A 25,806-nucleotide genomic window follows, 5' to 3' on the forward strand; every position below is an offset into this window, starting at 1 on the left:
CTGTGTGTGCATATGGCTTCAGAGTCACTTGGTTACTCTGATGAAATACCTGGACCCGGCATTGCCTGCACTTGATAAACAGCTATTTCTCTAACTCCATTTGCAGAAAAAAAATGTCACCGTGGTTTTGTCTTAAAGATTGTTAGAGAGAGGTAGATTTGACATTAGGACCATCTGGATTTCATTCTTTCAACAATGATTTACAGAACAGCTACCGTGTGCCAAGTATTGCCCAAGCCATGAGGTAGAAGAGTGACCAAGACACCTGTGCTCCGCCCTACCATGCTCCTGGTAGGTCAAGGTTACAAATAAGTGGATAAGCAAGCCCAGGGAGCCTCCAGATGGCCGTAAGAGATACAAAGATAATAAAATGGGGTGATTTGATATGGTAAGTAGGTAGTGCATTTAGATTACAGGGTCAGAGTTGGGCCCAGAGGAAGTGGTGTTTGATTGTAAGTTTTTAGTTGGGTCCTGTATCTATGGGAAGCTACCTGGCTAAAGAAAAATTCAAGAGAAAATAAGAGTTACCCAGATAATACTGGTTATTGATGATAAACAGCCCTATTCAAAATTATTATTACTCCGTTCAACTGGTACCTCCTGGAGACATCAGTTCTTGTTTCTCTTCTAGCTGGTAGGGAAGGTGCCACGGCTGTTTGGAAACTCCTGGTAGTTGGAGCATAGTTAGGATGGCCTGCTGTTAAATCACAGACCTTTCCCTTCCTTTGCCTTTGGTTTTTGTTTTGTAGACTTGGGAGATCAAACCCAGAGTCCCACAGCTGCCAGACAAGCCCTATTCCACTGAGATGTGTGTCTAGCCCATTTCCTACATCCTAAAAATACAATTAAGTTAGCTATGTTTCCATTACTATAATAAATATCTGAGAACTTGACTTAATGAAGAGAAAAGGGTTCTGTGTTTGTTTTTAGTTCATGAGATGAGTTGTCCTCCGCCTTGGGACAGAGAGTGTGTTGGAATGAAACTGCTTTCCTCACAGCCAAGAAGTGGAAGAAAGAAGAGGTAAGGGCTGAGTGTGTGTGTGTGTGTGTGTGTATGCATATGTGCATGTCACTGTCCCATTCAAGGGAACATCTCCAATGATCCAAAGCTCTCCCCACCTCTTAAAGGTTCTACTGCCTCCCTAATAGTGTCAAACTGAAAATCAAGTCACCACACGGGCCTCTGTGAAAACTTCTAGCTCAAAACTAGCGTCTACAAAGACTCTTTAAAAACAACTATCATTTCAGTTGTGTGTGCATGTGTGTGTGTGAATGTGTGTGCGTGTGTGTGTGAGTGTGTGTGTGTGAGTGTGTGTGAGTGTGTGTGTGTGAGAATGTGTGTGAGTGTGTGAGAGTGTGTGAGTGTGTGTGAGTGAGTGTGTGTGTGCGTATGTGAGTGTGTGTGAGAGTGTGTGAGTGTGTGTGAGTGTGTGAGAGTGTGTGAGTGTGTGTGTGTGTGAGTGTGCCTGAATGAACTTATGTGCACTATGTGCAGATTTCTGTGGAGTCTGAAAGAAGGCATTAGATCCCTTGGAAAGGGACATCTAATATGGATGCTGAGTTTAAACCCAGGTCCTCTTTGAGAGCAGTACCTCTTCTTAATTACTAAATCATCTCTCCAAACCCTTTTCTCTTGACAGTCCTTTCATTTGTGGTATGATGATATCGAGGAAACTGATTTTGCAGACAACTGGTGAATTCACAATGCCTGAGTCTTGTATATCTGAGCAGATTTCTGAAAAAAAAAATCTGTTTCTAAATCCCATAGCTCTATGCACTGAAAAATTTGAGTGACTTTAGCCATCATGAAGTTTCAAGACAAATAAAAACATCTCAGCCTGACACATCTGTCACACAAAATTCACCAGTTTTAGACTGTCACATGCAGGAAGGGCAGCAGACGGTATTACAGCGTCTTGGTCATTCAATTCAATGAGATCAACTCGTTCTTGGAGAAGTTTACAATACAGTTTTCTTACAGAAGCACGGCACTGTGGTGAACAAAGAGTTTCATCAGTTTGGTCATTATGCAAATTTGTATAGATACTTTTAATTTTAGAATGACTTTAAATTATTTGTACTTTCCAAATAGAGATGCACAGATAAACACTAGTAATTGTCAGGAAATGCCTACTTTAGAATTGGACATGAACATTTGTCTTAGATAGACTTCTGAAGAAAAAATTAATGATTTGCAATGAGTACAGGGGAAGTCCCCTCGGAATTTCTTCTTCCTTCCTGGGATCCACACATGAAGATGAACGGGTGATGGGAGAGCAGAGGAGGGGAGTCACACCGTCCTTTGATCGAATGTCAGTTCTCACACAGCACAGGGTGATTTCTGTCACGCAGTTTCCCACTGCTCAAAGTAGCAGAGTTGTATTCAAAACGCTAGGGAAGGAAACGGGTAACTCACTGAGCACTGGTCGATGTGGTAGGAAAATCCACCACCACATTGTCCAAGACCTTTGTAAGATTTTCCCCCTCTAGGACCCTGCAAGCAACTAGAATCATATTCTGAAATGACCCTCTGAAGATGTTAGTACTTGGTAAAGGAAGAAGTGATTTAGACCTTTGGATTTTCATGTTTTCCTTTTTCCTTTCTTGAATATTCTTTCTGATAGCCATGCCCTCCTGCTCTTCCGGTGTCTGTTTGAATGAGAATGGTCCCCATAGGCTCTTAAGGAGTGGCATTATTAGGAGATGTGGCCTTATTGGAGGAAGTGTGTCACTGTGGGGGTGGGCTTTGAGATTTTAGAGGCTCAAACCAGGTCCAGTGAGCCTTTGTCTTCCTGCTGCCTGCTGATCCAGATGTAGAACTCTCAGCTACGTCTCCAGCACCATGTTTGCCTGTGTGCCACCATGCTCCTGCCATGAAGATATAGATTAAACCTCTGAACTACAAGTCAGCCCCAATTAAATGTTTTTCTTTATAAGAGTTGCCATGGTCATGGTGACCTTCAAAACATGAGGGAGAGAACAATAAAACTGTAATGAAGACACTCCCATTCCTCTATTTTTGGTTTTATTCCTTGCCCTCCACCCTAAAAGCAAGGAGAAAGTTAGTGCAAAAGAGTTCTTCAGGAATGAGTGAATGCCAGTGAACCTGGCATTCAAACACTGTACCTTTCATCGAATGCTCTTCGCCAGGTGAGCTATAGTACATGCTTTATATCCATGATGTTATTACAAAGACAACTATCCTTTCAAGTGTTTTCTTTGTACCTCTCTAACTGGACACTGGGACACAGAAGTTATTATTCATGATAGTGATGTAACCAATGAATTTTGGCTCTTAGTTTGAATTTAGGCATTTGGTTTGTTTCAACTACTAACCTAGCATTCTCTGCTGGAAGCCTGTCCTCTGCAAGAACAAGTGCTCCGGATGGCTCACATCTCTCAAGACCCTCATGTCTTTTCACATTAAAAATCTCCTCCTGTTTCCCATTATAGGAAGCACAGTATTGGAACGGCAGGGCTACTGATAAGAACGGGCCAGCTACAAACTTTTCAACTATGAAGATAAAACAGACTTCCAGAGATATTAGCCAGTTGTCCTTGGTTCAAGTCTCTGGATCTACACAAATTGTACCTCCTTGATGTCCTTCTATATTGTAATCCATGTGTCAGGTCTTTCAACCATGTTTTTATCTGCGGTTCTTTAACTACTTCTCAAGCGCCCAGTTGCCTGCACTCACTGCACCTTTTCCTGGGGCTCCTGAGTTTAAAATACAGGATTTTAAAACCGTGATTTCTCCAATTTTTTTCTGCTTCTATCTTCCTGAGTTATTTGTATAAACCACCAGCCCTTTCACGTGCTTCTGTAAAAGCATCGCTGGTGTTTCAGATGGGATGGCAGCTCTAAGGTGAAATGTCACGGGAAGCACAAGCAGGAACCAGGGGCTCCTAGAGTCTCCTCCCCTCCTCTGTCCCTTCCTCACTTTGCCTTTTTGTGTGCTAAATGAAAGCTAATTCTGGCCATCTCAGCAGTCAAGGCCCTTTCTGTCCCAAGGGCAGACTTTCCACACGTCTGAATCTTCCTTCCCTAGAAGAAGGAACTCTTTGAGAAACTATGAGATTCATAACAGTAAAGATAACACATGCCTCCATGTTTATAATGAATGCTACACAGTCTCACTGAAATCCTGCTTTTATTTCAGGAGGAATGTAGTGTTATTCCTATTGAACAAGAGAAATTCTGAAGTTTCAAAAGGTTTAGTCTTCAGTAAAAAAGCTTTCCGAGGAAATATAGATTATTGTTGATAAACTCAGCTACATACACACACACACACACACACACACACACACACACACACACCAAATTTGGTGATGATCTTCACATACACTAAATGACTTCTTGAGATTTTCGTATTCATTACTAAATTGACTGTTATTTTCCAGATGGATTTCTTGCTTTCCAAATAAAAGCATTGCTTTTAAAATACGACCTTCTACATAAATATTGTCTTTTAAGTGTAAAGACAAAGAGGTAACCCTGGTCAACAGATATGATTGACTTGCCTATAGTCATCATATCGTCAGCGAAGAAACAAAAGATGCAGAGAAAGTGAAGCCGAATGCCCGTGTGACCCTTGACTCAGCTCCATTTCCAATACCATTCACTTTGTTCCCTGCCTGGCCCCGAAAGTCATCTGAGTTGGCAATTCCTGCTGTTTCTCAGAACGTGGTGCTTTCTTGGCATCTACGGATTCGATAGTTGGGGCTGTAATTCTCCTCAGGTCTATGGGTCACAGCAACTTCTAGCTTTGCTATGGAAGGAGTGACAATTCTGAACTCTCTAAAGCTACTATTTAGCATGGAGTAAGTTAGCTAGTGAAAACAATACAAAGAAGACAGTGAAGTAATGTTCACCTTAGTGTGGCCACTCAGTTCTTTTCTTATCTTTACACTTGATATATATCCATATCTATTTATCTATATCTATATATCACACAATGAATGGAATATTGTTTCAACATTTTCTTCTGTTATCAATACAGGTGACTGGTGATTCGTATGATGCCCAGCTGTTATTTTTTTTTTCAGATAATTTTGGGCTACTCTTTCTATATTTAATCTTAAAGGGGTACGGAATTCTTCATAATTACCACTTAAATGACTGATCATTACTCAAGCAAGTTCTTCTTTGTTATAGTCATCAAAGATGCAAATAACCACGGAGTGACATGGAAGGCCACTCATATATTCCTATTGCCGTCATAGAGGAGTGATTAATCAAAAACACTGTATTCATTTAAGATGATGTGACTAGAGTTGAATCCTTCCTTGAGGTCTAAGCCTGTTTAGACCATATAAATACACTATCCCCTCTTACATATGTGCAAACTAAGAAGAATGTGCTGGGCTTCTCATGAGCATGTATTCATTCAATATTTTCTAGCAGTCACAGCATGTCAAAACTGAATGATCACTTTGCTGGGAATGAGTTTCTTATTGTTAGAATTGTTAAATCTGGTTGATGACCTTATTGGCAAATTTGACTTCTTTCAGCCAGGAAATACTTCCTATGTTTCCATAGAAACTCAATAATTTAAAGGATCATTTAGGCAATTTACTCCTCCCACAAATTATCCAGAAGGAATTTTGAGTTTTCTTTTTCTCTTTGGTTTGAATAGTGAGAAGTAGAATGGGGCAAATACATCAGATTTATCAGCCCACTTTCTAAATGTTATTCATATATAAGTACAGATAAGAGAGTTGGAGTACTGTCCCCCCATTAGAAGGTGCCCTATATAAATTCCTTTTATATATTTATACCAACGAAGTAACACTTGGTATTTCAAAATAGTAGGTTTCTGTATGGCTTTTTGAAAAGGCCATATTGTTAGTTATCTCTTGCTCTGGTCCCTCCTCTACTCTGCCCTCACATACCCCACCCCACTTAATCTTCCTATTCTAATTTTACCCTCCTACCCTTGATAGTGCTATATTCTATTTCCCCCTCTCCTATTCATTTACAGTTACTTATATGCTATCTCGTTTCTATAGGTATTTTGAATGAAACACACATATCTAAAGGTTAAAAGTTAACATCCACATTTAAGAGAAAACAGGCAATGTTTGTTTTTCTGGGTCTGGGCTACTTAATCAGGATGACTGTTTCTGTTCCAGATATTTATTTACAAATTCCCAATTTAATTTTTAACGGTTGAATGAAATTCTATCGCGTAAACATGCCACATTCTCATTAGCCGTGTCCCTGTTGATGGACACACAGCGTTATCTGGTGCAGGCATGGTACAAATGCTGTGGGAGTCATTGAACACTTTTTTAAAAATGAATTCAAGGGCAGCTCTATGATCTGGGAGTCACATATGACACTATCAGTGAGGCAAACAGTTTGAAGCTAAATAGGTCATGCCTAGTATTATTATTCTGCTAAATGGACAAAGAAATAAAATGACCCAAATGCCAGATTGCTATACTCATTACTTAACCCTCATCAGAAAAGCTTCTTTTTGCAGTAGATGGTAATTAACCTATATGACTGCTCGATATCCATAGAGTAAAGTCTTTGGGATGCTCAGACCTAAATGGAATGTCTATATCATACTTTCTTCCCTCAAGGTTCAGGGCTCTACTCAGAAGAGGGAAACAAAATGATTTTAAGAGCCAGAGTTTGTGAATGACTTCAAGTAAACATTGCTTTCCAGACACAGCAGGGCAGATGCTCATATGAACTCACAGATATTGTGACAGCATGCATGAGAACTGTAGAAATTTAAGCAGACAAAAATCTAGCAACAGACTGGGGATATGGGCATGAAACTACACCCCTAGCTAAGTAGGTATTGGCATTTGATTGCTGTTTGCAGGAAAAGTTAATTTTCTTCAATGAACTTGGTATATCAGCCATATTCAAAGGCGGATTGCATGCACCAAGCCATAGCTGCTTAGCAGAAACTGAACTCCATGGGTTTTGTGTTTTATTTTATTTAATGTTTTTATTAGATTTATTCATCCTCTTTTATGAATGTTTTCCTTTGTATGTATGTATGTATGAGCACCATGTATGTGTGTTTTGTGGTCACAGAGGTTGGAAGACAATATCAGATTGCCTGTAACTGGAGTTACAGAGAGCTTTGAACCAACATGTAGTTGCTGGGAACAGAACCTGAATTCTCTGCAAGAACAGCCGAACTCTTAACTTCTGATCCAGCCCCAAGCTTTGTTTTTTGAGGAGGGGGTTGGGTAGATAGGTAGGAAGGTGGGGAAGGATCTGGGAATGAATGTGATCTGAATGCATTGCATGAAATTCTCAAACAATAAATAAACATTGAAAAACAAACAAAAACAAGGAAAGATTAAAGACGGGCAAGAATGCAGGCTACGGAATGTTTTCTGTGTTTTAGATATTTCTGTTCAGGTTTGACACTTAGCTTATCACCAGTCTAATGCTGTTGGTTAAATAACACTCATTTCTTCTTTTTAAATTGGGGGAAGATACTGAGTTTCTTGCACGGTTATTGCTGATGTGCATACTGTAGAGAGAGATCCTGCCTACCTCTTGCTGAAACCACTTACAAGGGCACGTACTCTATATAGTATGAGTGAAATCCCTATAGGTGAGCACCTGGACAAACAGATAAACAAACATCAACAACAACAACAAACCAAAACCAGTGTAGACATATGGTGACTTTGCCGACCACAGCAAGAGGGCTTTGAGTTCACAAAAAAAAAACCTACAGAAATAAAATGTTGTAATATTCCCTATCATTACTAGTTCCGTTTTTGACTCAGTAGTCAAGAGTCCTTGTTGCTGTTGCAGAGGTCTGGAGTCTACTTCCCAGTTCCCCTATCAGGCACCACAAAGCATATTAACCATAACTCACTTGCACATTCCCCCACATACACAGAATTTAAAAGAATAAATATTTAGAATCAATGAGGTGTTTAAACTGAATGCTCCGTTTTAGCACTGTCTCTCTTTCAAACGCTGACTATACATACGCAGGTGTGTGTGATCTAAGCGCGTATTGTATACAAGGCACGGTACTATAAAACAGCTCCTATGCTCTAGTCATAGATAAAACACAGCCTCGTTAAATTTCATAGGTGTATCCCTTTGTTCCATACTAAAGGCTATCTGTTTTCTGATGTATCCGCAATGTTTTATTTATTGTTCTTATCAGATTTGTCCCTCCTCTTCCCGCTGCTCATGCTCTTTAGAAATCTTACCCATTCCTCATAATCTAATTACATTTCGACCTCCTGATTGGAGTCTCCTTCTGTCTCTGAGTCCTTGTTATCACCGCTAGGTGGGCACTATCCTCTAACGTCTCATGCTCCTTGACTGGCGCTGGTGTGGATGGCTACCTGGCTTTTCAGTACATCTTGCTACCCAAGTAGATCTGTGTGCTCTTTCTGTAGGACGAGCACTACGATCTCATGTCATATAAATTCACAGTGAACAGTCGTGGAAACTTGGGGCTGGTCTCCTGCTCCCGAGAAGTAGAGAGTCCTGATACGTGACCTTGAATGCACACAGAGGAACTAAGATGCAGATGCGCACCCGACGACGAGAAAGCTGGTGTAGTTTGGCTGCTGGTTTCCAGCTGCCTGGAAAAGCAGGTGTATTCACCTGCCCTCCCTCATATTCAGATCACAGAGCTGTTTCCCAACTGGAGTTCAGGCAGTTTATATTCCTGCTCCTCAACAAAAGTTACCTTTCTACCTTTTCTTTTCTCTTGCTTCTTCTGTTTACCAACCGACTATTCATTTTCTCATGGAGCCATATATTTGTGTGAGGTATCCATTGCATTGTGGTTTCCCGGGGCAACAGTTAGGAGTCCTTATTGAACAGGTATAAAGTGGCATTCTTGGAAGGTGCCGTCTCTCCCACCACTAACTTTCCCTTGAGTCTAAGTGTCCGACCTGTGCGCTCAGAGTATTGGCTTGGTTAATGGGGCTCCTGGATTAAAACTGCAATAATACAACCAGATAGGGAAAGCTTTCCATGAAGTTAAACTTGGAATTTAAAGATGAGAAGACAATCAGTAGCCTTGTGCTGTGCGGGACCTGACGCCGGTGTTGACAGAACTCTCCGTGTCTCGGATTCTTACTGAACTCTCCAAGTCTGACTTTGTTCTCTGTAGCAAACTAGCTATCACTTTGTCCAGCTCTACAAAGACGTATGGTGGACAACGGTCTCTGAGTTTGAATCCCAGTGTTTACAAAGTGGGCTCCTGATCAATCCTCCACTCTCTGAAGAAGAACCTTCACCGCTACCATGAGCCCATCTCCAGATTAACCAAAATACGATCAGATAAGAAATGATGGCTCAATATTTTGAGGGGTGGGTGGTATGGTGAAGCCACTGCTTTAGGGAGATAAGTTAGACAAGCAAAAGAGGTGTTTGCTTCACTGTATGCAGGTATGGGGTGAAGGGTTGATACAGGCTCTTTTCCATATCTAATCTCCTGCCACCTTTATAATAGTGGCTAGAGGTAAGGCAGCTGCCATCCTTACGCAGCCCACACAGGAGGACATGTGCCTGCTTGCAGAAACTAACCAGCTCATCCAAGATCCTGACAAGCATTAAATCCTCCTTCTGGAACCGCCTGACAACATCAAATCTCTACAATACTCTCCAAATCCCACCCTATTCTCAAAGGTGATGGGTGAGAGAGATGCTTTCACTCTCTTATTAGTTTGTCTTGTAGAAAGGCAGCTTGAGAGAGAGGCAGGAAACAGGGTACAGGCAAATGAGAGAGAGAGAGAGGAGACACAAAGGGGTGGGTTACCCCGCGGCTTACACATGTTCTGGAATGCGGATGGTGACTTCCCTCCAAAGGAGATGCACTTCAGTAACATCTCCCTTCTTCTACCCAGAAATGAACAATCCCTTCTTTGTGCCTGTTTTGTGCTTCACATGAATTTAACAAGGATCAGTGAATATTGAACTTAATTATTCAAATATTATCTTCACCTAAAGATATCTCCTTTTGTGGGAAGGGAGATTATTAGAGTAACACTGATTCATTAAGTCAATAGTTTCATGGGTTCTCTATGTAATATGTACTGGGTGATTTGAAACTACATTTAACGACCAGACTATATCTGTCTGTCTGTCTATCTACCTATCTATCTATACCTATATAGATATAGGTATTTTTTTGGGGGGGGACAGTGTTTCTCTGTATAGCCCCATCTGTCCTGAAACTCATCGATCTATAGGCCAGGCTGGCCTTGAACTCAGAGATCTGCCTCTGGAGTGCCAGGTTTAAAGTCATGTACCACCACCTGACTGATAAGTGTATATTTTAAACTTTTTGAAGCTCACACTTTAGAGACAAGGTGCCAATGGTGTTATCTGTTGCATTGATGAGGATGGTGGCTTTGGGGTTAAGGGTTTCACATGAACTTGAATTGCAAAGGAAAAGCTTTATCCAGAACAAAATGAAGGAAAAAGAAGACAGATATTTTGGGAAAGATTTTCCGGGGACAGAGGAGATGCGCATAATACCGAAAGACTGTGGAGGCATGGGTGGTGTGACCCATGAAGAGCGGAGAGCCGTGACAGCCACACAGAGAGAACACATGAGATCAGAGCAAGAATAAGGAGTCAAATGTCTCAAGAAATTATAAGGACGTTGACTTCTACTTGGGGAAGAACAGAGATGGAGCAGGTTTAAGTGCTGGAGTTATGTGTCAAAAATTTCAACTTGATGACTATGGCCGAGAGTGGACAGCAGAGAAATACAGACAGAACTGGGAGTGGGCGGTTATGTGAAATGCTGGTTGTTTAGATCAGATAGCAGTCAAACAGGTGGCAGACGATGTAAGATTACACTTTGAAAATGACTTGGATAGAGTTTGTGATATTAGAAAGGAGGTGTGCAACCAAGAGAGAAGGGGGAAATGTGACCCCGTCCTTTTGACTTGAGCCATGCCCACAGGAAGGAAAGATTCTGAGGAGCAGCCATCCAAAGATAACGACTATGAACCGAATGTTTGTGTTCTTCCAAAAGTCAATGTATTGGCAGTTGGAGACGGAGCCCGTGGGATGTAACTAACTTATGAGGGCGAAGGCTTGGGAATAGGGTTCATGCCCTAGTAAAATGATAGATAGGAAGGTACATTCTTCCCACCTCTGCAACAAGAGATTCTTTGAGAAGACAACCACCTGCCAAGAAGAGATCAGGAAGTGTGCTTCTGTCACATACTAGATACACTAGCACCTCGGTTTTAGACTTTATCTCTGGGAGTGTGAGCAATACATTTTCAATGTTTGAGCCCTATCATCAAGCAACCTGAACGAAGGCAAGAGCTGATCTTTGCGAGCACAGCTGACCTTGAGTCATTTCGAAGGGCAGAGGAGGCATAAAAGGAAGCTCAACAAAGAATAGGAGTTGAGAATCTGGAGGCAACAGTATAGGCCTTGAGGGTTCGGTTTAAAGGGAGGGGGAGAAGGGTTAAATACCTCCTCCTGATGTAGTAGGATTACCTACCAAGTCCAAATGTGGTTCCCGCAGTGTTTGCAGAGGTTAGTGGAGCAGTTTCACAGAATGCTGCTGTTACCAGCTATTCTCGTCACCACCATCAATAAGCAATTAATTAATCACAAATTTCTAACTTCTCCGGCTATCTCAGAAATCAAAATAAGGGGCCTTATGACCTGGAGAGCCGGCTCCATGAGAAACAGCCGTGTAAAACGTGACAGGAAGGTCAAGAAGGAGGGCAGGTTTGGGTTCGAGACAGAAGTCTCTTACCAAACTATCCTGCCCCAGTTCCTGATTTTCTTTTCGCACCAGGGAGGATGATCCTTCCCCCCCACCCCCACTCCTTCCTCCTTTGCCTTTGCGCCCCCTACTTCTTCTTCAGCAGCGGTTCTTTCTCAGTGCAGGGCTCTCTGGAAGCTCGGCCCCTGCCAGCCTCCTCTTCCATCTCTGCTCAAGGGAAGAGGACGAGCGCGCAAACTCCTGCAGTGCAGGAGCGGGCGTTCTGATCGTGTGCGAGCCCAACTCCGAGCCGGGACAGAGGTGCAGGGAGGCGCACTGGGTGCGGGTCCAGAGCCAGAGCGTGGCCCGCAGCCCTCAGGGCGTGGGCGAGCCGGCCGCGTGTGCCTCGCTGTTTGACGCGGGCACCAGCCAATCAGGGCGTGCGGCCAGGCTGCCACGTGACAGGCGAGGCGGCCCTTTTCCCCAGCGCGGCCAGAGGGAGGAGAGGAGCGGAGCCAGCCCTGAGCCTGGGAGCGCAGCGGCCACGGAGGAGGCGGCGGCAGGCGGGAGCGGCGGCGGCGGCGGCGGCACAGGCTCGGGGCCAGCCCAGCGCGCATCCCCGGCACCCTGCGCTGCGGAGAGCTCGGAGCAGCGCGGGAGCCGAGACACGGGAGTGGACAAAGCAAGATGGCAGGGATCTTAGCCTGGTTCTGGAACGAGCGGTTTTGGCTTCCGCACAATGTCACCTGGGCAGACCTGAAGAACACAGAGGAAGCCACCTTCCCGCAGGCGGAGGACCTTTACCTCGCCTTCCCCGTGGCCTTCTGCATCTTCATGGTGCGGCTCATCTTCGAGAGGTAAGAAGGGCCGGAGCGCCTGCTCTTCTGCACACACGCACACAGCGTGCACAGTCGCCAGCTCCGTGGCGCACGCCCCCGCGCTCGGGCTCACACCTCCCAACCTTTGTGTTCACCGTGGGGTCCTCGATCCCTCGACCGGTCTGGCCTCTGGGGAGCTAGAGAGGGTCCGACTCGCCCGTGGATTTCCTCCGGGGCGCCGCGAAGGGGCCGCGGGGAGCTGGGTCGCCGCCCGCGCTCCTTCTTCCCCGGCTTCCTCCTCGCAGAGAGGGCCGGCGAACAAAGGTGAGCGGCGGCCGGCCGCGGGGAACCTCTGCGCGGGGACTCGGTCATCTCCATCGGAGAAGCACTCGGCGCTTCCAGGCTGGGCTTCTCCTCAGAGGCTAGCCGCCACCCACTTGACATCCTGGAACGATGGGGACGCGCGGCCCTGGGGGAGGAGGAGGAGCGCACACACTTCCAGCTCTTCCACTCCCGCACGCACGCGGGAGACGGGGCCGCGCTGCAGAAGAATTTGCCCGGACCTTTGGCTTCTGCTTGCTCTCTGACTTCCATCCCTGACACCGTTTTTAGGCCCTCAGTTCTAGGAAACGGGTGACGAAAGCACTCTGGATCGTTAGTGGTTTCTTTAAAAGAGGCCAGAACAGAACCGGTGCCCATCATACAGAATGGTCATTTGAAATCGATAGTAGGACCCCGTGACTAATCATAGGCTTCTTGCTGGTATCGGAAGACTCTTGAAACGTTGAAAGAATTGTCACAAAATTTTTGGTATGAGTCCTCAATTTGGTTAGGTCTCGCGGTTGTAGCCACATACAAACTTAGGTTACTCTCACTGAGTCAGTCAGTCTTAAAGTCACGAAACTGGATTTTGCCTGCTGTGCATTCAACACGCACTCGTGAAACAAAACCGGCACCGCACACTTCTTTCTTTTAACTGAAAGAAAGATCGCCGTCCTCTTTCCCCCTCCCACCCCCATTCATCAGTGAAGACTGAATTTCTTAGATCACTGATACCCAGCCTCCCTGCCCTGCCTGCTGCTCACCTTGGCTGTTTCGCAGGCTGCTGCTGTTATCTTGTTTACTCTTGATCTGCCTAAGACCATTCTTGAGGATGTCAGAATGTATCTTTTGTGTCTTTGTTGCTTGAAATAGTATCAAAGCTTCCTGGGAACAAAAAAGTATGATTTGTTTTAAGGAAGGTGCGTTTTTTCCACTGGCAGTATTGTTGCTTGCAAACTAAAGATCAGCTGTTGCCGAGCTACAATTGTCTTGCACAAAGGACAGCCCTCCTGTTTGAAAACGATTGGAATCCAGTGCCCATATGGCATTGATCTTATCCAGCCCCGAAACTCGCTGTGAAAAAGCCGGTCCCTTTGAAGGCTCCAACTGTTTACTCCGGGAAGACTAACCTTGCCATCTCTGCAAAGACAGGGCTCCCTACATTGTGGCTGGGTGACACCCCATGAAATCTGTCTGCATTTTGGGTAGCTACTTTAAAAGAGATCTTAAGTTGTATATCTTGGAGCACAAACAGCAAGGCAGCTGATGAACCATATGCGAACGCTACATTTTCCCGGCATTCTTTTCCATTCTGATTCTGGGCTCTTCAGTAGGCTGGGAAAATATTAAAGATGAAAATAGCTTGGTTTGTACTTGGCTTTCTTTGTCTTAACACACACACACACACACACACACACAAAGTGATGTAATATCTTAAGACTGAAGGTTCAGTTTTCTTTCTGCAGAAATAATATTTTCTCTTATCATAATCTCATAATTTGATTTAAGAGTTTATACTAAAGAGTCAGCAGTCTTCAACTACCAATTGTGATATTTGTCTGTGTGAGTGTGTGTGTGTGTGTGTGTGTGTGTGAGAGAGAGAGAGAGAGAGAGAGAGAGATGGGGAGAGAGAAAGGGAGAGAGAAAGGGAGGGAGGGAGAGCTTTTTCAAGGCCATTGATATGAGTAGCAGACATCAAATGGGTTGACGATTAATGCTTATGATTAACGTTCAGAGTAATGACACACTGTCACACCTGTACGGTGGGGTGCTGCTGACTTGTGGAGGTAACTACTTTGCTCCTTCCTAGAGTGCTGACAGCAGTGTCTGACTACTCAGACTCTGCTCTCTCAAAGTTGGAGAGCAATTACACCTGGAGTTAGAGGGACTGCAGTTTTACGTTTTGATCAGACCCTGAGTGTACACTCTTCAGCCTGTGGCACCATCTCGTCAGTGTCCACCAAGGGCCCGGGTCAGTGTAACTGAGCCGGCCCACATTGTTGTCAGAGGTGCAGCTCACGCGAGGCACCGTTTCGATCTGCACCGGAAGTTTTTTCTTTGCACTGTTCTGGAATGGCTAACATTGATGAAGCCCGTTGTAATAGAGACAAATCTTCCAAGAGTCTATGCTTTGGCTGTCCTTTATTTCAAACGTGAAAACATATCAGGAGACCCGTGATTATCCAAGATCTCGTTATTTAAAGTCAGTAATGCTTTTCAGAAACAAAATTGACCAACTTGAGTGTGTACTCTCTAGTCTTGACATTTCTCCCTGCACAGAAAAGCACAAATGAATTGACTAAGTTGGGTCTTGTCAACAGAATAATTCCATCTTTTTGTTTTCCTGCCACTGTTGGGGTGTGACAGAGGAGGCACTAGTGGCCAGGACATGTCATTTCACAGCAGTGTATGGGGAACAGTTTGGTAGCCCAGCATGGCTGGTGAAATGCAGCAGTCTAGAGTCACTGATTTGAGTCTGTGAAATGCCCAGATCTCCCTGACTTTTAGTAACAGCCTTGTGCTCCCCTTTGCCCTGGGGAGAAATGGAAGGAGCCAGTGTACATACTACCCAATTAGCAGAGTAAAAACTCTTAAAAACAACAACAACAGCAACAAATAAGTAGCATCTCTTAGCATGAAAATTGTGCTGTCTCCCATTATGTTATCTTGGTGACTTGATGACAGAAAAGATACTTAATAATGTAGAATTATCACTGGTTATCATTGGTTCCATTTCTTGATTTAATGCTTGTTTAGGCTCTGCAGTCTGCCTTTAAGCCCAGCACTTGGAAGGTAGAGGCAGGAGGATCTCTGTGAGTTTTAGGCCAGCCTGGTCTACAAATCGAGTTTCAGGACAGCTAGGACTACACGGAGCAACTCTTGTCTGAAAAACAACAACAATAAAGTGTTTTACTATGGTATTCATAAATAACAGAATTAGTTGTATCCTGTTAGGAAATAAAACTTAAGAAAGGCGACTTTACAGTATTCTAGTCAGCATGCACGTCACGATGGGCCCGGATTGGGGCTTCTATCTGTTTATTTCTCAAAAGGAAATGGCTGTTGTAGTTCGGGGATGCTTTCTTGGTACTTATGGCATATAAAAATCTTATTTTTATTTTTTCCACATGAACTGACGAAAGGTGTATTTGCGGGGCAAGACGTAGTGCAGTGTGCAATGATACTTACATTACATGAATAGGCATATATCATCCAAGACATTCTTCTCTTTTTCCTCTCATGTGAATATTTACTCTTGAGAAATTTAAAGCAGGGAACACTATATCGCTGGACACAATTGCCTTCCTATGTAATAGGTCTTACAAAGACTTCCCTCCGAACTTGACTCACCTTGACCTCTGTCTCTTTTCTCTTGTACCCTAAAGCCTCTGGCAACTACCACTGGTACTGTCTGCTTATATGAGAGTGATTGTTTTAGGTTGGAAGATGTGTGTGTGTGTGTGTGTGTGTGTGTGTGTGCGTGCACACACACACACGCACGCACGCACACACGCATATGTATGCATTTGATAATTATTCTCTAAAGACCTGGCTTATTTCACTCCATCTATGCAAATGAGAGACAATCTTTTCTTGAAGGTCAGAAAGTGTTCCCTTTTGTACAGGGAACTCATTTCTCCACCCACCTGTTGATGAATGAGCTGCATGGATCTGGCTGTTGCCAATCACGATGCCGCAGTTGTGGCTGTGGTAATGCTGCTAGCCCTTTTTGTTTGTTTGTTTGTTTGTTTGTTTGTTTGTTTGTTTTTTCGAGACAGGGTTTCTCTGTAGCTTTGGAGCCTGTCCTGGAACTAGCTCTTGTAGACCAGGCTGGCCTCGAACTCACAGAGATCCGCCTGCCTCTGCCTCCCGAGTGCTGGGATTAAAGGCATGCGCCACCAATGCCTGGTTATGCTGCTAGCTCTTTACTGAGCTTTCTAGCTATAGAAAGGATTGAATAGGTAGTGGCTGTGGGGTAGGCCCTTTACCTTACCTAGCAACCATAGGGGTCAAGGTTACTTTTCCTTCCAAATCTCCGATTCTTGTGAACCTCCTGTATGAATACTGTTAATTGTTAGCGCTTGGGATTCTGAGGAAAGCTAACCGTCATCATTTGCCAAGTGGAAATAAGCCTTCTCTGAGTAGAGGTGTTCCTGTTTTTGTTGTTTCCATAGCAATGCTCCAGGCAATCATTTTGCTTCTTTTTAAAAAGTATTTTTTCATTTGTGTTTTGAGACAAAAGAATCATTTGGGGTGTTATCACTTGTGTTGCAAAACGTTACAATCTTCCTGGCTAACCCAGAAGGACGCTTCTACAGAGAAAGCAACTGTTTGATTTCTTCAGCTGTCTTTCTGTTGGAATCCAGTGTTGAGCTTACGCCTGACGGCCTGAGAAAGCAGTAGCTCAAGGGGGTGGCTCTCAGTGCCATACCACATGAAGAGTGCCATCCCTCCGGAGCTGACACCAGGCCAGTGAGCAGTGCTCAGCCCCAGAGTGACTCTCTCTTCCCCCATCAGGGAACAGTTGCCTTAGTTCTGTCGAAGGCAGGGTCTAGCTAGCCCACCTTTGCTTATAGCTTAGCTCCTGTCTCTGCCTTGTGAGGGATGCCGAAGAGGAAATAAAGGAGTGGGGTGATGTGTTGGGGGCGGGGAGGAGCGAGTGGAGGACTACCTGGAAAAAGTGCAGTAAGGGATTAAGTGCAACACTTCAGGATGTTGCTACAGTTTACTCTTTAATGAAAAGGCAGGTGTCCTCAGACACAGTTCAGAAGAGTGAAGGAACTTTCGCAGGAGCGTTTTTCTCTGTGTGAACTCGGTGTTATATATGAGACTCTAAAAATGTGCCTTATTTAGCTTACTGGATAATGGTGTTATTGAGATGAAGACTGTGGCCAGAGAGAGCTATAAGAGGCAAGAGTTGGGCTCGCACACAAACGGCTCTTCTTTATGGTGTTTCACCCGGGTTGGGAAAAATGTATTCCCATGGGCATTTTGTGGATAGACAAGTGAAATGGGATTCGAATTATAATGTGTAATAATTTAGCTATTTTAACAGGTTGACTTCGGGTGAAAGGCATGATTCTTTTACATTCTTAATGAACACTGTCGTAGGGCAGGGGAAGTTCGTGAGAAACTTTAACACTCTCACCAATGACTTGATGACGTTCCGTGTTATGACACCAATACCCCGACTCCACTGAGGACGTTTCTGCGAGACTCTCTCTGGTCCCCATGCGGAGGGAGAGAGCTGGGTCGTTTCCTCAGGGTTGCTAGCTTCTAGGGTGTTTCAGAAGTAGTTGTTTGTGCCAGAGAAGGGCAGCTAAAGGGACATGGGTTTCAGGTGAATTCTTCCTCGCTGTTGCTAGGCATCGCTGTGGAAGCGGCCTGACTAAGCCTCATTGGTGAGCCCTGGGGCCAGAGTGCTCGCTGCATGGTGGAAGTGTTAAGTTCACATTTCTCTCCCATTGCCAGACAAAACCAGGCTTTCTAAAGTAACTGCTCATTAATTTCTTGCAAAGTAAAACCTCTCAAAAATATATATTGTTTTCTTTCCCCCTTCCATCGTCTGTTGATCACTTGTTAAATCCTTTGTAGAGTTACTGGGGTGACAGATTTGGTAGCACTGTTGTGTCGGTCACCTGCTGTCTTTTTCTCTTTGTTGTTTAAAGTTGAGCACGCGAGCCCCTTATAGCACACCTGCTAGTGACACCTCAATACTTTTTATTCTATAGCTTCCTTCTCCTGTAAAATGACCTTATGCTAGGAATAGTGGTGTGCACCTGCAATCTCAGCACTGAAGAAGCAGTGCTAGGGGGTCAGGAGCTCGAGGCCAGCCTGGGCTACATAAAGAGGCCCTGTCTCAAAACCCGAGACCAAACAGCGATTTCATTCACGTTATCCTAAGTCACCCTCTCCCGATATGGAGTCTTTATTAACAGTGTCAGCCCTTTACTCTAGAGCATGACTGAGCAGAGGGGGTGATTTTCACAGTGTGTTGAGAACGTGTCTCCTTTGAGATGCGGCAGGTGATTGGAGGCCTCGGTTGCGAGGGAGAGGCTGTGACTCGCCCTTTATCTGTTCTCATCATTTATTCTACTGTGATGGCGATGACAATTTTTTTTAACATTTTGAAAATAATAGTACGAAGTAACATTGATTCTCTAATGAGGTTGTTACTATATGGATTTACTTCGTTTAACCTTCTTCCAAGACCACCTGAACTGGATGCTAATTTTTTTTTTTTTACCCAATTTTACAGTTGTAAGTAAGGATTGAGAGTTAGGGAAATACAGCTAACTTTATGCAATTTAAGAAAAAAAGACAGTGTGAGTTTCTTGATTTAATAAATTCAGTGGTCTCATCAAAACCCAATAGTATGAAATCACACACATGTGCACACGTACACACAAGCACATGCATGGTTTCTGTGGGCACTTTTTTGCCATTTGTTAATATACATTCGGATACTTCCTCTGCAGTTAAGCCTGTTTCAAATATCTTCGCTAATCCCGTCATTCTTCACTGCAGCTGGATCAATTCTGTTGAGTTCAGTGGCTCTCTCCAGTTCTTGCAGATTCATCTATTGATTTCGGTTTCTCTTGCTTTCATAAAGGCATGTTTTCTAGAAGTAGCATGTCTAAGTCCCAAGGAATAACGACTCCAGTGTTCGTGATAGAGGCAAGTTGCAAAATGTTGTCTAGCGAGACAGTAATCCTTGGAAGTCCTTGGCTGGGTGCAGATGTTGTATGAGACTTGAAGATGTTTTTCTGTTGAGATATGAACTGCGCATGCCTCCTTAGACTTTACTCTTTTCCAACATTGATCACTTGCTTGCATTTTGCCTTTTCTGAAGTCACACATGTTTTTGTATTGGGACAAAGAGATAAGGCCTTATATTTATTTAATTTTGGCAGAGAAGTGGCGATCCTCCCTCCCCTCCCCAGCTCCTCCTCTCTCTCTTCCCCCTCCTCTGAATGCTCTTATCTTGGTCTGCTTATCTGGTCCTGTTTATACTCTTGTATGGCTTTCTGCATCCTGCACTCCCACGAGCACTTATTTGTTAAGAGGCCCCTGAGTCTCCCCAGCAGAGGGATGCCATCAGGAGGAGGCAGTACACACTTGACTCTGTGGTGGGACTGGAGAATCAGGGTTGGGACGAGGGCAGAGCCAGGAAGAGACATGGCTTCTCTGTGAAGGGACATTTGGAGATAGCAGCTAAATTAATTTATATTATAATTCTAAACTTTGATAGAAAAGTCCTAAAGGGTGGTGAGATGGCTCCACTGTTAAGAGCCGGCACTGCTCTGGCAGAGGACCTGAGTTTGGTTACCATCTCTCTTGTCAGAGCCTCAGAGCAGCCTGTGACCTCTGCCCAAGGGGCTCCATTGCCTCTGGCCTCCGCAGACACCCGCACTCACTTCTACATACATAGTTAAAAGTAAGAAAAATTAATCTTAAAAAATGATATAAATTAACCCGTAAAAAATGCACACCCAAGCCACACGGTAAGACCTCGTATCCAATGGGATGTTTTCAGCCCCACCTAATGCTGTCATGTTAGTAATTTGGTTTCAACGTGCGAATCTGGAGAAGGGAGCCACTAACATTCATTCAGACCATAGCAGTAAAAAGAAACTTCATACTTAAAAAGTGATTACGATTGGACCTTTTGTGTTAAATGTGTTTAGCTGCAATAAAAGAAAAAAAATAGAAAATTCAGTGACTTAATAGAGAGTCGCTCACTAGAAACAACAGTCTTCAGTGTTCTAGGCCTGGCATCTTTCTGGGTGAAACAAGCATGCCAGTCCTCTTGCTGTCAGTGCCCCCAAGGATGGCCAAGTTGTTTAAAATGCATGATTATCTTCAGGTCATTGATCGACCCTCTTCTTTCTGGAATTATCTGGCGAGGGTGGTTGTAAGAGAGGGGCACTCACTGAGATCCAGACGACACCGGAGCTTATTGGGATTTTGTGGAAGATACTTGCTCTAAAGACCTTGCCTCAAGTCAGTTTATTTATTCACTTAGCAACAAGGTCTCACTATGTAGCTCTGGGTGTCCCAGAACTCACAATGTAGGTCAGGCTAGCCTCGAACTCACAGAGATCTGCCTGCCTCTGCCTCCCAAGTGGTAGGATTAAAGGTATTCACTGCCAAGCCTGGCAAATCAGTTTGTTAATCAGTATGGCAGAGAGGAAGTACAAGACTCTGGAAAAGCACAGAGAGGGGGTAAAGGCTTCTAGAACTCAGTGTGTGATTCCCCAGAGAGGGGGTAAAGGCTTCTAGAACTCCGTGTGTGATTCTCCAGAGAGGGGGGGGTAAAGGCTTCTAGAACTCAGTGTGTGATTCCCCAGAGGGGTGATGTTGGATTCCCCTCTGTGTGCTGTGAATACCATTGGTTAATAAATGAACTGCTTTGGCCCTATAGCAGAGCTATAGGGGAACAGAGCTAGGCGGGGAAAACTAAAGGGAATGCTGGGAAAAAGGAGGTGGAGTCAGAGAGAAGCCTTGTAGCCTCACCGGAGACAGATGCCTCAACTTTACCCAGTAAGCCACAGTCACATGGCAATACACAGTGTACTAGATATGGGTTAAATTAATGTGTAAGAGTTAGCCAATAAGAAGCTAGAGATAATGGGCCAAGCAGTTACTTAAATAATATAGTTTCAGTGTGATTATTTTGAGACTGAGCAGCCGGGGACAAGCGGCCTCCCTTCAACAGAGGGGGACTTCAGGGCTCTAGGATTCCTGTGTGATTCCCCAGAGGGGGATCTCAGGATTCTAGAGAAATTCAGTGTATGGTTCCCCAGAGGGGGACCTCAGGGTTCTAGAGAAACTCAGTGTGTTAGCTCCGCAGAGAGGGAGTGTAGGGTTCTGGAAGAGCTCCTCCGTGTGTGGTTCTCCGATATCCCAGGATCATAGTAAACGTATTCTAGTCAGGGTCCATTTACAACAGGCCAGGATAACAGGGTAGCATTCTCCTGATCCACATGGCCTGGGCCACGGATGGCTCTGAGGGAGTTTTGGGAGGGATGAAGTCAGGTTGGACTCTCCTGCCTCTTCTCATCCAGTATCATGTGCAATTTGTAAGCAAGTGGGTAGAACATTTGAATACATGAATGTCATTTTTTTTGAAAGCTGCATATTGTATAGGCTTAGGTGTGTCTACAGATACATATTACAGAGTGGTTGGTTTGAAAATTTATTATAATATTTAGTCATTGTACAAACCTCAACTTACTTTGTCATCTATGAGAATATTTGGGGTATATTAAAGAGGAACCTCCCCCCACCCAGTGACTTTCAGAATGGACCTCTGTCAGAGTGCTAGTGTGTCTCAGACTTGGATTGTGTGGTGGAAATCACCAGGTGGATTTTAATTGCTAGAGGGACATTCCTTTACTAGGGGATCTCTTTTGCACAGTGACCTAGGACTAGCATTTGCTGGGACTTGCCATTGTCTGCACAAATGCCACATCTTATCTGTGAGGCGTTCAGGTTACAAGCTGTTCCTGCTTTCCTGAAGCTGCCCGAAAGCATGGTTTCTTTATTTTCTTCGGTGCCTTTCCTGTCTCCCTCCTCTCCCTCCTCATTAGTGAAGACACATTAGAGGCACAAGGAAATCTCGAGAAGGAGGAGAAGGAAGTAGGGACGGGGTATGAAAAGTCATCCAGAATCTTATATGGGACTATTAGGCCAGTACCAGAGACGGTTGCCAACTAGTCTGAGTGGCTCTGCGGATCTTGTTTGAACAGATCACCATTTCAAAGCAGAATAAAGTGGCTTGACCATTTAAGCAGAGTGACAGCTTTGACACAATGTCTCAAGTGTAGGAAGATAGCGAAAGAAACAGGCATTCCCTCTGGCGTTGTAGAGACTGTGAGACGGATGGTTTTGTGTGTCAGTGGGCGTATCTTCAGGAGTATCAGCAGGCCTGATGGGGGTGGTGCGCTGGAACTGTTAAATTTTGTTGTTTTCCGGACATAATTAGAAATGTGGAGCCATAACTAGAACTAAGAGGAACACAGGTAGAAAGCAGAGAAATAATTATACAACCTGGGTTTAAGCCTGGACACTCCTTGACCCACTCTGTAGCAGTGAACCAAATTCCATGGAATTCATTGTCCTCAACGGAAAAACAAAATGTGTGTGTGTGTGTGTGTTTCCTGGGAAAACATATTGAAAGGAGGCCCAGTTAAAAACTGACTCTAAAGCACACATTGTATCTACTCTAACTGATATCATGGTCTGGGGCACGGAGAGAGGGTTCTACGGTGTGGGCTGTGAGACCCCGTTGCATACGTGACCCGAGAACTGAAGGATTTACTTGTTTCGTTGAGCAAATATTAGAGAGTTAGAACTTGAAGCCGTGCGCCTGGTTAGGGAGGAGAACGTAGGCATTTCCCCCTGCAGCTATTGTACACCAAGGACTGTTTGGTTACCCAAAAGTAACAGCGTTTTAAAGACGTGGTGGGCAAGGATGAGCCACATCATCCCTGTGTCCCTGGATCCTGTACCCCTGACTGGAGTATTCTAAGGAAACACCGTTTCTGTCTGTGGAGGGAGGCTCAGCACAGGAATGTGGGTCCACTTCCCACCGCTGGTTGCATCCCCATACACTGTTTCATTGCCCGCAGTCTCAAGGGGAATGGGTTGGGTTTGCAACCACTGATAACGGCAAACATAAAAATTGGCATTCGTATTGAATAAGGATCAGAACTTGATTCTGGCTCTGCACTTATTATCTACAAGCCTGGAAGCAAATTAGCCTCCCTCCCCTCAGTGTCTGCTTAAAAGGTATGGGAGATTGGAATGGGATTCCCTGGCTTGCTGGAAGAGGGGCTGCTCTCCCTGCAGGTTTATTCTGGCCCCCACTGTGTCTCCTCACAGTCACTTTCTGGGGTGCAGTGGAGCTCTGCTCTCTAGAGGCCTCAATTTGCTGACCTTCCTGTGCATGGTGAACACACACAGACCCCCTTTCTGTACAGACCCAGCTCTTACCTAGGCAAGGCTGTCTGTCCTCTCATCTGATTGTCCGTTCCCTGTTCTCCTTCCTCTTCTTCCTTAAGTTGGTCTTCTGGGAAGATCCTGATTGTTCCAACGGTAGCTGTCAGAAAGCAGCCCTGGCAGCATCAGGAAGAATGGGTCTTGTCATGTAATCCAGTTGGTTGGGCTTGGGCTCTCATAATTGGGTAGCTCAGAGACACTTCTCCGACTAATGCCTCCCAGAAATAGGGGAGCAGTGCGACTGATACTGATTTCTTTCAGAAGTCAAAGTCTCCTGGATGACTTCTTTTTGATGCTGGAGAAGAAAAGAAATAGGGCTGGAGAGATGGCTTCGCAGTTAAGAGTGTGTACTGCTCTGGAAGAGAGAGGGAGTTCTGTTCCCAGCACCCAGGATGGGTGGACCTCTAGCTCCAGGGTATCCGATGCCCACCTCTGGCCTCTCAGGCACTATACTCATGTATACAAAGCTAGCACTCAGACACATGCACACATAAACATAAACATAATGTTTAATTTAAACATTAAAAAAAGAAAGATTCATTCAAGTACCGTTGAGATTGTACTAATAAAAAACACAAGCATTCAATATGGGTTGGAGATAATACATTTGCTTCTCTTGTTTTAGAGAAACAGATGTGAACCCCACATTTACTTCTTGGTGTGTGTGTGTGTGTGTGTGTGTGTGTGTGTGTGTGAGAGAGAGAGAGAGAGAGAGAGAGAGAGAGAGAGAGAGACCTCACCTCACTCCAGAGATGCAGGAAGGATTTGCACCTGCTCCCAGTCATGAGTATTTTTTCAACGTGCCATAATTTAAATAGAATTTGTAAATACCTGGCCATGTAAATAATTCAACTCTGCCACGTTTAGCAAAAGGCTTAGAGAGACGGTGTTTTAGGGTGATTAACCACGGCATTTGTGGCGAGTTGCCTTTTAAATGAGGAAGTGGGGCAGAGATGAAACCACAGTTTTTACAATGGCTGATCCAAAAATTGCCTTAGCCATAGTTCAGCAGAATCATGCCCTGTCTGCTTTGAAGGAAGTTGAAACTTACTCACTTAGAACTAGTTCAGTCTCCTGTGGGTCAGACAGGAGTGGACTGTGAGGTGAGGCGGGGATGGTGACAGCTTGCCTGCTGCAGAGGATGTATAATATTTGGAGATGTTAATAACATATATATAATATATATATATATATAAATATATATGTAATATATATTTTTAATAAAAAAACAAAAAGCGGAATAATAAAGGGACTCCGCGTTGTTATAAACTCACCCAGTGAAGTCCATTCTAAAGACAAATATGTTAAAGTGGTAAGATCCCCTTCATGAGCTCAGTGCCCCACAACAGCCCTGCCATTCGTTGTATGGGGCACCTATTAACCGAAGGCCACACTTGGAGAAATAATGGCAGAGATGAAAGTTCTCACTCTCTTTTGATGTCCGCTTCCAGATGGTAGAGCCTAGAACCGCACCCAGGGCCTGGCAGAGTCTGTGGATCTCCAGGCAGTGCCCTTGTAGAGTGGCCCTCAACATGAGACTCCTGCCCTTCCTTATTCCTCACCCCCGCTAAACACATGTGCAGCACAGCCAGGGGCGGGGCATTTGCACGGTAAAGACAGCTGTAAGGCCTCTCGGCCTTTGGATACTCAGAGGGGTGGTAGAAGTGAGACTCTTTGGTATCTGGGATGTATGTCCTTCCTGCCCTGTTGTCCAGGTGCCATGATTTGTGATATAAATTATATATATATATATATATAATTAAAATATATATATTAATATATATTTTTAATGAGGGGTGTCAAAAGTGTGGGTTGTAGTTCTGGAGAACAGAACTTATACGACAGGTGGCTAGAGCCAGTTCTCTGCGTACCTGGCTCCTTCCGGTGTACACGTTGACCCTGTGTCACTGAAACCATGTAACTTGACTCTTTTCTCTTGCTTTCACCCTGGTGTCTTCCGTCTTTTTGTCACCAAGCAG

The 25,806-nt window shown here is 44.4% G+C and overlaps 1 protein-coding gene across 2 annotated transcripts in view; it reads left to right on the forward strand.

The window, feature by feature from the left end:
* Positions 1-12,235: 12,235 nt before the first annotated feature.
* Cers6 (ceramide synthase 6) overlaps positions 12,236-25,806 on the forward strand; it is a 244,418-nt gene continuing 230,847 nt past the window's right edge. Inside the window, exon 1 of one of the 2 annotated variants that reach the window (XM_048425933.3) lies at positions 12,236-12,541. In XM_048425933.3, coding sequence (XP_048281890.2) covers positions 12,372-12,541 — 170 coding nt within the window. In that variant the 5' untranslated portion in view covers positions 12,236-12,371. The remainder of the gene's footprint in view (positions 12,542-25,806) is intronic. The other variant, XM_048425934.3, reaches the window with a different exon arrangement.

The sequence above is a fragment of the Myodes glareolus genome, chromosome 21, assembly GCF_982192425.1.
Source record: "Myodes glareolus chromosome 21, mMyoGla1.1, whole genome shotgun sequence".
NCBI lineage: Eukaryota > Metazoa > Chordata > Mammalia > Rodentia > Cricetidae > Myodes > Myodes glareolus.